The 13545-nt window shown below is 38.8% G+C and overlaps 1 protein-coding gene across 2 annotated transcripts in view; it reads right to left on the reverse strand.

Annotated features, from left to right (window-relative positions):
* The window catches only part of VGLL4 (vestigial like family member 4), an 89579-nt gene that overhangs the window by 19950 nt on the left and 56084 nt on the right, over positions 1-13545 (reverse strand). For both annotated transcript variants that reach the window (XM_009287055.1, XM_009287054.1), the window contains exon 2: positions 6901-7090. In XM_009287055.1, coding sequence (XP_009285330.1) covers positions 6901-7090 — 190 coding nt within the window. The remainder of the gene's footprint in view (positions 1-6900; positions 7091-13545) is intronic.

Here is a 13545-nt window from a genome sequence, read left to right on the forward strand (position 1 = left end):
GCGGGCTAAGAGCCGCCAGCTCCCAGAGGCGGTTACGCGGGAAGCCGGCCCGGGTTGCTGAAAGGTGGCAGGACACGACGAGAGATTAATCGGCTTCCTCCCCCCAAATCATTCTTCGGGAGTCATTAGCACGAAGCTAGCAGCGCCGCGGTACCATGAGCTAGGGCCTGCACGCTCACTGCCCCCTCCATTTCATCCTCCTCCGTTTCAGATGAGGTACCAAAAACTGGGGAGAGAGGGGGAAATGCTGGCTACCGATTAGAGCACTTACTTGAAACGTAAAGATGGCCACGGCTGGTTAGAAGTAGCCAGAGGAATACTTTTCACCTTTCAACACAGTACGAAATAATGCCATTTATTCAGAGTCAGCACTCAGCAATTTTGCAGGAATGAGTTAAAGCCAGTTTGCATGTTTTTGTAGCACATTACAGCATGAGAGAAAATGAAAGGAGACTGTCCGGTCCAGCACTTTCAGTCTGGGGAAAAAAATTTACTTATTCAACTAGAAATTAATGTAACGTTTTATTCCAAAGCTTACCCTTACAGAGTCATTGTCTATAGCAACCGTGTCCATAACATTCTAACTCTCAAGAGCGCAACTTTCTAGTAAATGGTACATCTGTCAAACTGCAGGAAACATCTGGGAAAATGCTTAAATAAAAAGAAGGGAGATTTAACCTTTGTTTCCATATGCTTAGGATATACATCTAGAATACATTTGTAAACGTTACTGGTTCTTTTCTTCCTCCTACTTAGCTATCAGACTTCTGGATTGGTGTTGAATTTCACCCAGGTGTAGATATATTTGCGCAATGTAGAATTTCCCTTTAATGAAAATGAAGAACGGCCCCTCAGGTAGAAAGCCAGCACCGGGGCTCAAGGGATTCGTGTTCTGTTCCTGCGTGCACAAGGCCTCCTCGAGGCCTCCAGCAAGCGTGTGATTCCTTGTGTCGGTGCTGGTGCCTCTGCACAATGACGACACAGCTTTTTGCTTCACAAGGTAGCTTGGAGCCTTAACGTCCTATCCTCCTTCACAGGAGAAGGAAAATGAAAGTGGAAAATGTTGTATCAAAGCAGGGTTCTGGAGCTAGCTAACAAAACCTTTCTGTTTGCAAGTGGAGACACCTGAACTAACACTGCCTGATTTTTCAAGTACTTAAAACATATACCCAAATTTTGACAGATCAGGTCTTTCTGTGAAGGACCAATAAGCTATCAGTCATTTTTTAGCCCTGGAACTGTTCATAACAAGCATTTCACACGTGCTTGGCTACACCCTCCTGAACTGAGAGGGACTTGAGTACTTTCTGAAATTTCCCCTCGGATACGAACTTCTGCAAAACTCAGTGTTAAATATTACCTCAGATATATTAGTTCTTTCAAGTCCGTCCCTGAAAGTTCAATTTAATGTGCATTTGTTGGAAACAATTTAAGAATAATTTTGTGTAGTGCTTGATTTCTGTTAATAAACAAGAAAATATGTCTGATTGGTTTGGTTACAAGAAAAAAAAAATTAGGAAAGGCAGTTTGAAACCTGCTCTGTAATCCTTTGTCCACTGTAATCAACAAGAGCCACACTGCAACAGTTCCACTGGCAGTACAGAGGATTTCAGCTTCAACAGGACTGCTCTGAAAACACCAGGTTAATCCTAAAATACTTCAAAGGCATATTCGTGCCGAGAGAACTGAGTGAAGATGCCTGCAAGCAAATGAGAGACATTTGGGGTCTTCCAAGTTGTGTGCGTTGGGGTTTTTTTCTCAATTCCAATTTGTGACAATAAAATGACAGTGTAAACATACTTCTTAATATCACATGAAGTTTGGAACCAAAAAAGCAGTAGTTAGCAGCAAAGAACTTTTCTGAAAACTCCCACACTACCTCTGCAACCCAGTTCTAAATCTTTTCAAGCCCTGCTTGGGGCTGGAGCCAGCCTCCGCCACAACGGGGACCTGATTTTCTGCAGAACATCTTCACCCTGCATTCTCAGCTGGGGTCAGGGAATGGTAAGGAGGAAGGTGACAGAGTCCTTCTCTAATAAGGAGCGTGGTTTATCGAGTACTTCAGATCTTACTCAAAATTCCTTACTTTGAGCTACTACAAGCTTGAAGAGGACACAGCTGACTATGTTCTCAGCAGGAGGTTGGACGAAATGACCTCCTAAAGCCCCTTCTAACCTGAATTATTCTATGATCTTCGAATCCGGGTAACTTTCAGGACAGCTTAAGACAGATTTTTTAAAAAAGGGTGCCAAGGTAATTTCTATTACTGTGTCATTAAAGTGAGCAAACTCCATTGGATATTCATGGTAAGGAAGTTATGAAATACGGCAGCTTCCAAACTCCAGGAATCTAGCCTGGCTTTATGGATCAGATTTGCCACGATCCTTCACTGTAACAGAAGTGAAGACACAACCTAGCATTTGAAACAGAAGTGTCTGGGTCTCTGTGGTTATGTCCAAAATGAAACATCATCTTATGCGATACACACTAAACTACCTTATTCATATGTTGACCTTTCTTTTATTGCAAGAAAAAGTCAAATTATATATCACACAAATCAAGAGATGATTATTCCTCAGACACCTACATAACAGCTGCAAATTTTTGCCGTAAGATGATTTTCATATAGAAATTAATTTTCATTGCGATCCTAATGCCACCAAACCAAGCGGGAATTGTGACAGAGATTGAGAGGAAAATACTCCATTCACAAGCCTGCTTGTCCCAAACCAAAAATGCTAACTTTCAGCCTGATGTACTCTACAAGGGACAAAAAAAAAAAAATAGCCCCCTTCCAATACAAATTCAAACGGACAGTTTCACATATAATTTTACCAGTAACACAAAATCTGAATCCTTTTGAAGATGTCAGTGACATCAATTCACTTCAACCTTAAATATAGTGATTTGATCCCACAACTGGCTAGCATACAAACTATTTTTAAAATTGCTACACCACAAGTATAAAGTATTAGCCATAACTGTCCCTTGCCCAAAAGCAGTTAAGAGTTACGTATTTGCTAGCTCCTACTAAAAATGAGAGAAGCAAAACCAGCCCAGTGGAATTTCTTTTTTAAAAAACAAAATAAAATAAAATTTTGTGCTCTTTTACTCACTTCCTCGTTTTCTTTGCTACTTGGCAAACAAAATGCCATGAGAAGAAACTGCTATCAGACTCCTCCGTTCCCTGCAAGGACTCTTACGGCAGAACTGATGCCCGCTGGGAAAAGGCTGATGTCAGCTCTTAAGAGCTCCCTGCAAGGATAAGGAGGCCTTTGTTTTCAGCTGAACTGTGAAAATGAGAAAATGCCTCCAGCCTGACAAACAAGAAACCCACATAACGTAGGTCAGGCCTGAGACCTTCACTTAAAGGTACAACACGCTTCATTCACATTCCCCCTACACCACAATGCCCAGATAGGAGTTCATTTTACAGGGGACTTGCCACGAAATGCTAAATACACCTTGGAAATGTAACAAAGCAGCTTCGTTTGTTAAGAAAGACTGGTATAGCTTTCCAGCCACTTTACCCATACATAAAGCACTTTTAATTCTTATATAAATCAGGTTCCTAATTACTCTTCTGTAAATCAAGGTGAATTTAGTGAAGTCATATGAAAACAAAGGCATGTTCCAGCTTGAGGCTTAAAATAAACTCGCTTCTCCTTTACAAAGCACCAGAAAATAAAGTATGGTACAAAAAGCACATTCTAATTCAGCAAGACTGTACTTTAATGAATGCATTTTAAGTAAAACATTTGAGGGACATACAAGAAAGTGCGAAAGGCAAATAAAAAAGTTTCATATTGCAATGCCTAGGTTTTAATTTGGGGTGGAAGTATTCGTTTTTCCCAAGTGAGGAGCTTATGGGTGTAACTTCTGTGACCACAAAAATACAGAAGCTGTATACAGTCCAGTACACTGCCGTAAGTAAGGTAGGCAGTTTCACATACTGATTTTTAAAATGATTTTTTTTATCCTAAAGCTGAGAATTATCTCCTCTGAAAAACAGAGCCTTTGATAAATCATTCTTTGCACAGGAATTCCATTACATATTTTAGAAACACAGTAGGATTTCCAGGGCATTTGATTCACTCCACTCCAGAGCCGACTGTACTCCAGTAGTTGTGTTTCTCCATGGTAAAAGTAAACATACCTCAGTGCAACTCGAAGAACCTAATCAAAGAAGATACATCAGGGAGTTACACCTGAGCAGGGAATATCTCAAAGCATTCCATTTCAGAAGAAAAGGCTGGTGTCACTGGATTTCTAACAAAATATCCAAAGCATTTGAATGGATTCATTCCCACTGAAGCACCATGACTGCGATGCTAGGGTGGCTGGTACCTAAGAGTTAACAGCCAATTGCTAACAAAAGATACCAGCATTTCTAATGAACGACAGCACACAATTCTTGTCCTATTTAAATACATTTCCAAGCACAATATGCTGGTGTTAAGAGGATGAATATACAACTGCTTCACAGTTCTACCAACGCAATCACAAAGACCCAAATGTCTGAACACGAGCTGCTCATGGTTATAAAGACTTCTGTCTTCCAAGCAGTGACTTCCAAATGAAGAAGGTCTGCCCATTCTGGGCATTCAGAATAACTGAAGACATTCAGCCAGAGGAGGATGGATTTAAACACTGCTACGTGGCAAAGATGTCCAGTCTGTAGCCCTAATATTGACTGGGGCAGCTATGCCCAGGAACAGTTTTTGTATCACCGACTCTTTTGTCCTACACTTTCAGGGGACTTTGTCCTGAAAAGTTCAAAATACACAGACTCCAAATTTCATCTTTATAGTCCAAATCACAAAAATGTCTTTGGTAACACCAAAGATACCGTGCCATCGAGTCTCCACATTATGCTCCACATCTCTTATGGATTTGGTTTTCTAAATTGAATGCTGTCAAACTTACACTTCTAGAACCTCCAAGTCACTACAACGTGACTGCCATTATTGTGTTCCCTAAAATATTTCTTTACCCAAATCTACTGTCTTTTCTTTAGTGTGAACAAGTCAAGCTTCTACAACACACTTCCCATCTCCAAACCAGAATTTTTAGGACAGTTTCACAAAGTTTGAGTAATCCATTTCTATTGTTAAACCAGAATGTCTTAATCCAAAAAAGAGGGAAAAATATGAAAAACATTCGAAAAAATAACTTCATTGGTGGTGGCGGCAGGGAACTGGGAATAAAATTCAGAGAAAGTTTGTGAACTGTTTTGATATATCTGAAATTTACAGATATTCAGCTATTTCAGATATACCACAAAAGTTTTGAGTTTTTGTAATATTCGGTTGAAAGCATATTTTTCGTATGGAAAAATCAAACTTATAAAACAAAGTAGAAAAAAAGATGGCCTCGTGTATGCTATTTTAGATTATGATTCATCTGCAGTAGATAGTTTAATTGAAATAGATTAAGTCCCATCACATGAACACTAGGCAGGCAACCAGTGCTTTTTATTATTAGAAGAAAAGATGCACATTTCATACATAAAATCACAGAAAGAATCTATTGAGTAAAAATTTACCATACTGGATGAGTAAAAATGTACCACACTAGAAAAGATCAGATAGCTTTAAAATATATCTAAGGGATCACATGGAATAACTGGCTGTATCTTTTAGTTTTGAACCTTGGTTGCACGAGTCTGTTGGTTCAGACTTCATTACTTTTATGGCCTCCACTGTATAAAGCATTATAATGTACGTAACTGCCAGCTGTTTTATTTCATCACTAGCAAATGAGTTTTTAAAAAAAATCACACCTTTTCCCACAAAGTTACATAATAATTCAGGAATGCCATAAATTTCTTCAGTTGTCATGTATGTATGCCACAGAAATACAGCATATGGTTCTTTCCAATACCAGCATTCTCGGCTCCAAGGAAAGGCTATAAATAGTTAAGTTTTTAGGAGAAAGAACAAGGTATGTTGTAAATGAGAAGTCTCTCTCTGCTTGTGAGCTTTTATTGTTTTGCATTACTTCAGTGCTGGATTCCTGATTTGTAACAAATTCCAAGACTGCAGACTACAGGCCCAGCCTCTGACTAACACTATGGTGATTTATTTGAGGATAAATACCTCTGTCCGCATCTTATGACTGAACACAACAGTCCACAGCAGCGTGGAATGTGAGGAATGCAGAGGCTGCAGGAGCTGAGGCAGCAGAGAAAGGCGCACAGCTATCAGGCTGCCCTGGACTGCGGAACTGCTCCGATCACTTCCTCCAGTCAAGAATGAAAGGAATTCTCTAAGCCCGTACTTCATGCCAACCAGACTTGCATTCCCAGGAATGAGAACACAGCAAGAATGGCATTTGATGATTACCCAACACATGCACCTAACTCATCGACACCTTACCTGTATGAAAAATTCCGCATCTGACTGTCAGAGCTGCGGTGCAATCATTTAAGTAATGTTTAACAACAACTGCAGCTTGCCCAGTTGTCAAGGCAGACTACAGAGCAGCTGGCTCGCAATCTCCTGGCCTCAGAAAAATGCAAAGCGCTTCTGTTTCCCCTCCTTCTGCTTCCCCACCCCCATCAGCAGAGAGTACAGAGCGCTCAGAATCAAGGGAAGTGAAAGGAGCAGCTTACAAAGAACAAATGAACAATACTTTAGAAATTGCAAGGTGAATATGTATGTTTTACTATAAATAGTCAAGTTGGGCTAATTCCTGTTACTTCATACTGTATGAAAACAAAAGAAAACAAGAAGTCGCCCATCTAATCACACCAGCCTTTGAGCAGATCTTCTATACAAACTGGAACAAAGGAAAAACTTAGCACAAAGTCTTAGACACAATATGATTTTAGCACACATAAAACTGAAGAGGATAGCATTCAATTCTATGAACCAGAGGTAATAAAAGCAAGACACTTACAGATGCGGATTGAACATTCGACTCATTTTAGAAACATGGTCATTTTCACAGTCTAGCTCATCATCCCCTTGGTCCATGCTGAGCTTTCTCTTGTTGGGACTGATAGGAGGAGGGCCTGTCCGATGGTTGGTTAGAGCAGAGGATACTGGAAGAGACTGCATTCTGGGCTCACCTCTTAGAGCTGCTTCACCTACAGGAAGAAGACAAGCGAGAATGAGCACCGCAGGGAAGAGAGGTAAAATAGCATGCTTTTGAAAACATTCTTGCAGAAAAATGTCCCAAACAGATGTCAAGTCTGCACAGGCACATTTAACGTGGTTGTAAGATAAATAAGGCATCATAGACCATACTTTAGTGCTTTATGCTGGAATAAACAGTTGAAAAAAGGTAATACGAGAGCTGACAACTCACCCCAGATGATCTGAAAGGTTGAGATAACACATTTTTCCAACAGCATTTTTATTCAGAAGCATTCCTTCTCACAAGCTGCCATTCCAACCCTGAACTTTCATTACCTCATTCTGCAAAGCATGACTGTTCGCAGCGAAATACACTTTGTTCATTTTCTTACGGTTGTGGTTATAAATTCCAGGGCTACAGTTCACATTTTTGCCAAATATTCAAGATCTAAAACTGAACAAATGTTCAAATTCTCAAATTATTCCTTTTATAAAAAGCTGTCCAAAACAAGCTTGTCTGGTATATAACTATGCAAGGTAAAAATTAGGGAAAAAATTGGAACTTGCTGATGCAAGTCTAAGTTTGTCCTTAAATGTCCTTCTCTATACTTTTAAACTATGTTCTGAGCAACGAACAAAAGAGCATACTTCTTCAGCACGAGAATCACAAAATTTCCATTTTAAGAATGCTGATTTTCAATTAGACAGACTGGTGGTACAGTACTGAGTAGATTATAAATTTTATATAATCTAACACCTATCAGAAGATGCCATTCACAGCATGTGGGAGCTGTGTAGAAATAATTCCAGAAATGATACAATTAGCTTGCGCATAAACACATTCACATATTGTTACTAAGCACGCATTAAAGCGGGGCCAGAGTACTTTCACCATTTCAATTAAATGTCTCACTAAACGTATAGCCTAAAGCACAGTGCTGCATTTCACCAACAGTTACGGACTTTACTGGAACTCACATCCTTACAGCCACAGGTCATATTTAGACTTGTCATATTTAGACTTCATAGGGATTTAAAGATGTTAAAAAATGCTTTTGGGGCTTCATAAGGGGCTTGGAGAGGAGCTAAATTAATCAGGGTTACCTATTCTGGTAATATCCCTGAAATAGCCACTTTTGCTAGAGTTTAAAATTTGTATTTTTCCTACACTGCCAGAAGCATTTTGTTTTCTACATGGCCGTAATTTCCAGAACTAAAATTAGAATAATGTTAACTCCATCTACAGCCCTGAGGTACCTGACAATGGAAATCTTTGTATGCCACCACACATTTTCACATCATCGCCGAGGCAGATTTATAAAATGCTGCCCTAACTCCACACACGACAAATACTATTTTGTTGGAAAAAGAACGAGTGAGGAGAAAACCTCCTGAATGTTTACCAGTAAAAATAAGCATTTTGCCAATTTAGTCAGCATAATATAAACTAGCAAATATACACTGACCTATAATATACCACAAGTCATGATTTCTATTAAAGACTCTGGCACCAAATCTAAATAGGAACTTTCCATCTCAGCTCTAAATAGTAAAAACTGTGCTCTACTGCAAATGCTATAAGACAGACATCCAGATCCTCTCCTGCTCGAAAAAAACGAAGCGTTAATTGGGAAGCCCCCAACCACTCTAATGTCACAAGAGAAGCTTTTATCAAAAAGACCTCTCATATGAAATAATCTTCAGAGCAGTAAAATTTCTGCATTTTTTCTTCAGCCTTTATATTTTGCCAGTAGAAACCTCCACCTACATAGTGTTCATATTCTAAACTTTAGAAGTAAACCACATCATACCACTTTCAGTGAGGAATCTCCCTTACTTCTATCTTTGAAAAAAGTAAGTTAATACCAATGTCAAAAGATAAAACTTTCATCAACTAAGGTTTGTGATACTTTCATCCCACCCATAACGCAATCACTCTTCTCTCTGCAGTATCTCAGATCACTTCTGAAGACTCAAACACAAAATTCCATTACCGGAATTACAAATTCCATGTAGGCACCTAACTCCTCCTAACGACTTCTGAGCAACTCCTGACAGGAACACGGGCAATTTAAATATCCATGTAAAGCTAACTCTGGTGTTTACAAGACAAAAATCTCTAGACATTGCCCAATTTAGTAAGTTAGAAACTTTTCCTTTTTCCCCAACAGCAGCTAGGAGCCTGATACTACACAATTACCTCAATGGAGTTTTTTTTCTTTAAAACTATAAAAATTCATCTTATTATATGTATGGTAACAGGAATATTTATATGTTAACATCCAGATTGAGTAGAAAATCTGGTGCAAATGCTGTTGCTATCATATGTTGGAATTAAAGAAACCCATTTTAAAGAAATTTAGCAAAGAAAGGAATGGCTTCTAATTCGAGCCTGTCAAATTTGGTAATGTACAGTAATGTGGTAATTACGCAAGGGACACCAAGGCCTTCAGATACCTTCTGGTATGTTTATCCCTAGCACCACAGAGCCCTTCGGCTAAAATTAATCAAATTAACAAAACCTCAAACAGGTGGCAGCGGTGAGCAGGTAGGAGCAGCAAGAGCTCTTGCAGGACAGGCTGGAAGACATTGAGCACCTCCTCATGAGAGGATACAAGTGGCCAGTGCTCGGCATCTTGTATAGCCCATCCTGCAGACACAAGGCAAGCAGAGAACAATACCAAACAAAAGAGTCCAGATAACAGAGTAAGATCAAGAGGAAAAATAACCCTACATTCTTTAGGGGTATAAATCGCATATTCATATACTGTATTTGTACTGCACGATGAGTTCTCATGTGGCCTGTAAGTTTGATTAGGGCTAAAACTGCTTTTTATTTAAATAAAAAGGCAACTTCTTTCCCCACTCCTTTCCTCCTTACCAAACGTGAATTTAAACCAGAGAGGGAGAAACCACAGCAGAGTCTACCACACAAAATGCTGTTTTACTGACTACATTTGTCTCCCCCAACTGACCACACTCCATGGTAACCAGACTAGCATCATACAACTGGCAAGACAACACTCTGATAAAACAACTGTGTTTTATAAAATTCCCCAAGTCCAAACTCCAGTCTTCAAAATTCATTACTGTGACGGCTTGTGTCTGCACTGCAACTGAAAGCAGAGATAGCAAACACATTTATTGTGCCTCTCATAATAGTCCTCTTTGTTTCAGTAAGCAGCTGGTGTAAGGCACTCCAGATCTGCTGCTTTCAGATAGTTCTACTTACAACTATTCATACTAGTCTCTTTTTTTTTTTTCTTTTTTTTATTAAAACTGTTAGGCAACATGATAAAGCACAGACAAGCTAAACAGAGATAACAACGTGACGTAGTGTCTGCCTATATAGCGGTACTGCAGTAGTGTACTCAGCTGACAGAAGTCCATGCAGTCAGCAAGAATGTTCTTTATTTTTTTTTTTTTTTTTTTATTAAAACTGTTAGGCAACATGATAAAGCACAGACAAGCTAAACAGAGATAACAACGTGACGTAGTGTCTGCCTATATAGCGGTACTGCAGTAGTGTACTCAGCTGACAGAAGTCCATGCAGTCAGCAAGAATGTTCTTTATTTTAACCACTTACAAGCCTAAACTGAAAGTGATTCAAATTAACACATGCAAACTATATGTTTGTAAAACCAGCATGGCTCTTTTCAGACGTATACACCACCAGGATAGTTCTCTGTAAACAGTGGATCTTCAACACTGTTTGCGTTTCTCTTGCAGTTCACTCAGCAGTATCTGTGTCCCTACTGAAATGTCCATGCAATACAAACATCACAACAGCAAAAGTCATGTTTTTACAAGTGTGGATTTGATAGCAAGACACCAGAGAAGTCTTAAAAAATGTCTGAGAACTCCAGGAGTTACCAAAGACTGGAAAAAAAAATATACACTATTTTGGCAGCTAGCTTCCTTCCTCTCTGACCCAGCAACTCAGTATGGGCTGCACTGAGACGTGGCTACCATATCCTATTCCCCCTCCCAATTTCCTCTCTCCCGCTGGCTACTATTAATGCATAAACTCTGAGCATTAATTACAATCCAGAAATGAAAGGCTTCGTCTTTCCAACTGAAGATTGACATAAAACTCCTTGAAAGAAAATTCCAGCACTGCCCTTGCCCATTTTACTTTTCCGTTCTGCATCTGACAAATGGATTTGTCCACAAGAGTAAATTCCTGACACATTTAACAACTTTGGGAGGAAAAAAATTAAAAAAAACATTGGTTGTGGTGTGTGTCAACAAGGTCCTTACCTTTAAGGTCCTGGACTGAATTACCATGACCTCAGGCCACTCAATTAATAAAATCATGGGCACGGAGTTTAACAGACTTTAATTAACGTGCATTACACCTTTAATTACCTTTTCCAATACCTCCATGCAGACAAACTCTCATTAGTAGAAGGAGTTGCCTCCTGTTCTTAGGGCCAGAGATTCCCAGGAATCAATAATACAGGAAGATCTTCAAGGGCAGTTTTCTCTACTGATCCAAGATCAAAATTTAGCTCTCGTGACATATGAAACATTTCTGCTGAAAAGCCAAGACATTCACAAAAGCTATATATATGTGTGAAAAGTATACTATAAAATTAAATGTTTCATTTTCTATTCCTACATTCTAACAATCACAAGATTAAATTGCAAATAGATTGGAATGAATTTATAAACTATTGCACTATCTCAAACACAGAAGTCAGTCTGTGCCAACATAAATTGGGATAAATGGCATAAAAATTCCAATTCATGGACAAAAATCACATGATTTGAGATATCAAATACCAAGCAAGGGAGTCACCACAAATAACTCAATTCAACAAGTCATCAAAACAAGTTATCAAAACAAAAGAATCACAATAAAGTACCGCAGAATTTATCTGCAGATGTTGTCAGCTGCCTAGTTTGGGTATTACTTCACAGCGTACTATACACTGTAAGAGGACTGATAACCTTAAGGCAGATTTACTTCACTTGCTTGACAAAAGAAAATGAATTAATCCATTCAGACTCCTCAGTAGTAAATCTTTGGTTCGTGAAAAAAGATATCCTAAGAAGCAGTCACAAATTATATTTATTTATATAATTGCTGAATACTTCTATAACCCCCATTCAAACAAACAAAAAAATCCCCCATGTAAAAACATCATTTTGTACCACTACTTTATTTCTGGATCGCAGTTTCTGTAAAAGATATGATTTAAGCTGAGCTTAAATAAGATTTAATTCTGGGAGGTAGTCTGCCAAACACTGTAAACAAAGTCACAGTAGTCTGTATTTCCTTTGTAGTATATAAAACAGGCCTACCTGGAGAGCACAATAAAATAGCAAACTACAGGAACAACAAAAAAATAAGTATTAATGAGAACAGCCTAATCGTAAAATGCTGCTATGAAATTAGATCTTGGAAATATTTTTTATTATAATTGATAGATTTCTTTCAGCAGCCAACTTACTGATTCACTTCTCTGACACATATTTTACTGACTTTCTTGTAATATGACAAAAAGCTAATTTAGTAGAAACCAAAAAGTCACATACACATGTGCAGAAAAATTGGCAAAAGCCTGCTGTCATCCATTTACAAAACATACGAAAAGCACTTACTCCTGGAACCAAGCTCTGGCTACCACTGTGCAGAGATATGTATGCCAGAAAACCCATGGCCAAAAACAAAATACAGTGATTAAATCGACTATTCTGTTCTGGCTCCTCCATCTGACCATGCCTGCCAATGAGGGACACATTATGCTTGACATTGCAAGCAAGAACATAAAATAGTGACCTCTGCATTCAGTCATCTCCACCCGCTTTTTCCTCCTCTTTCGTTCAAAAGACTGCACAACGAAAAGAATTCAGGTACAGTGATATCGCTTGCAGAGCGCAGGCATGCTTGCTTGAGGATCCTTTCAAGAAACACATGTTGTTAATCAGAGCTGAGTAGCACAGGCTAAAGCAGATTTCAACTTAATAGGTCTTGAAAATGCTGTATTACATACAAAACACTGAATTGCAACAGGCGGAAAATGGCAAAATTGCCTCCCCAAACCTAACTGTAACTGTATTTGCTCCTTCAAACGTACTGTGAAAAACTGGCTACATCATCGTATATTCTCTCTCATCGTATTGTAAAAGCATAGCTGTACAAAATAGCATATGCACACTCTCTGTACATAAATCAACTTATACAGTAACTGTTCTACAAACTACTTCATAAACGTAAGAGAAGTAAAAAGTCTCTACTGACCACTTAAACTATGATTGAAATAAATTCTCCTCACTCTGCTAACCAGGTACCAATTGAAAGAGTCTCCTTTTAATACATTTTCGGTGTTGAGTAAAAAAAGAAAATTAACTGAAAAAAGGATCTTGGTAAATAGGCAAGAAATTGATGGCATGGAAAGAAGTGCAGCAGATATGCCACAAAGAAAGTAGGATGGAATAAATTTTAATGCTTCGGTCTGG

This window comes from Aptenodytes forsteri, unplaced genomic scaffold (genome assembly GCF_000699145.1).
Source record: "Aptenodytes forsteri isolate BGI_AS27 unplaced genomic scaffold, ASM69914v1 Scaffold105, whole genome shotgun sequence".
Classification (NCBI taxonomy): domain Eukaryota; kingdom Metazoa; phylum Chordata; class Aves; order Sphenisciformes; family Spheniscidae; genus Aptenodytes; species Aptenodytes forsteri.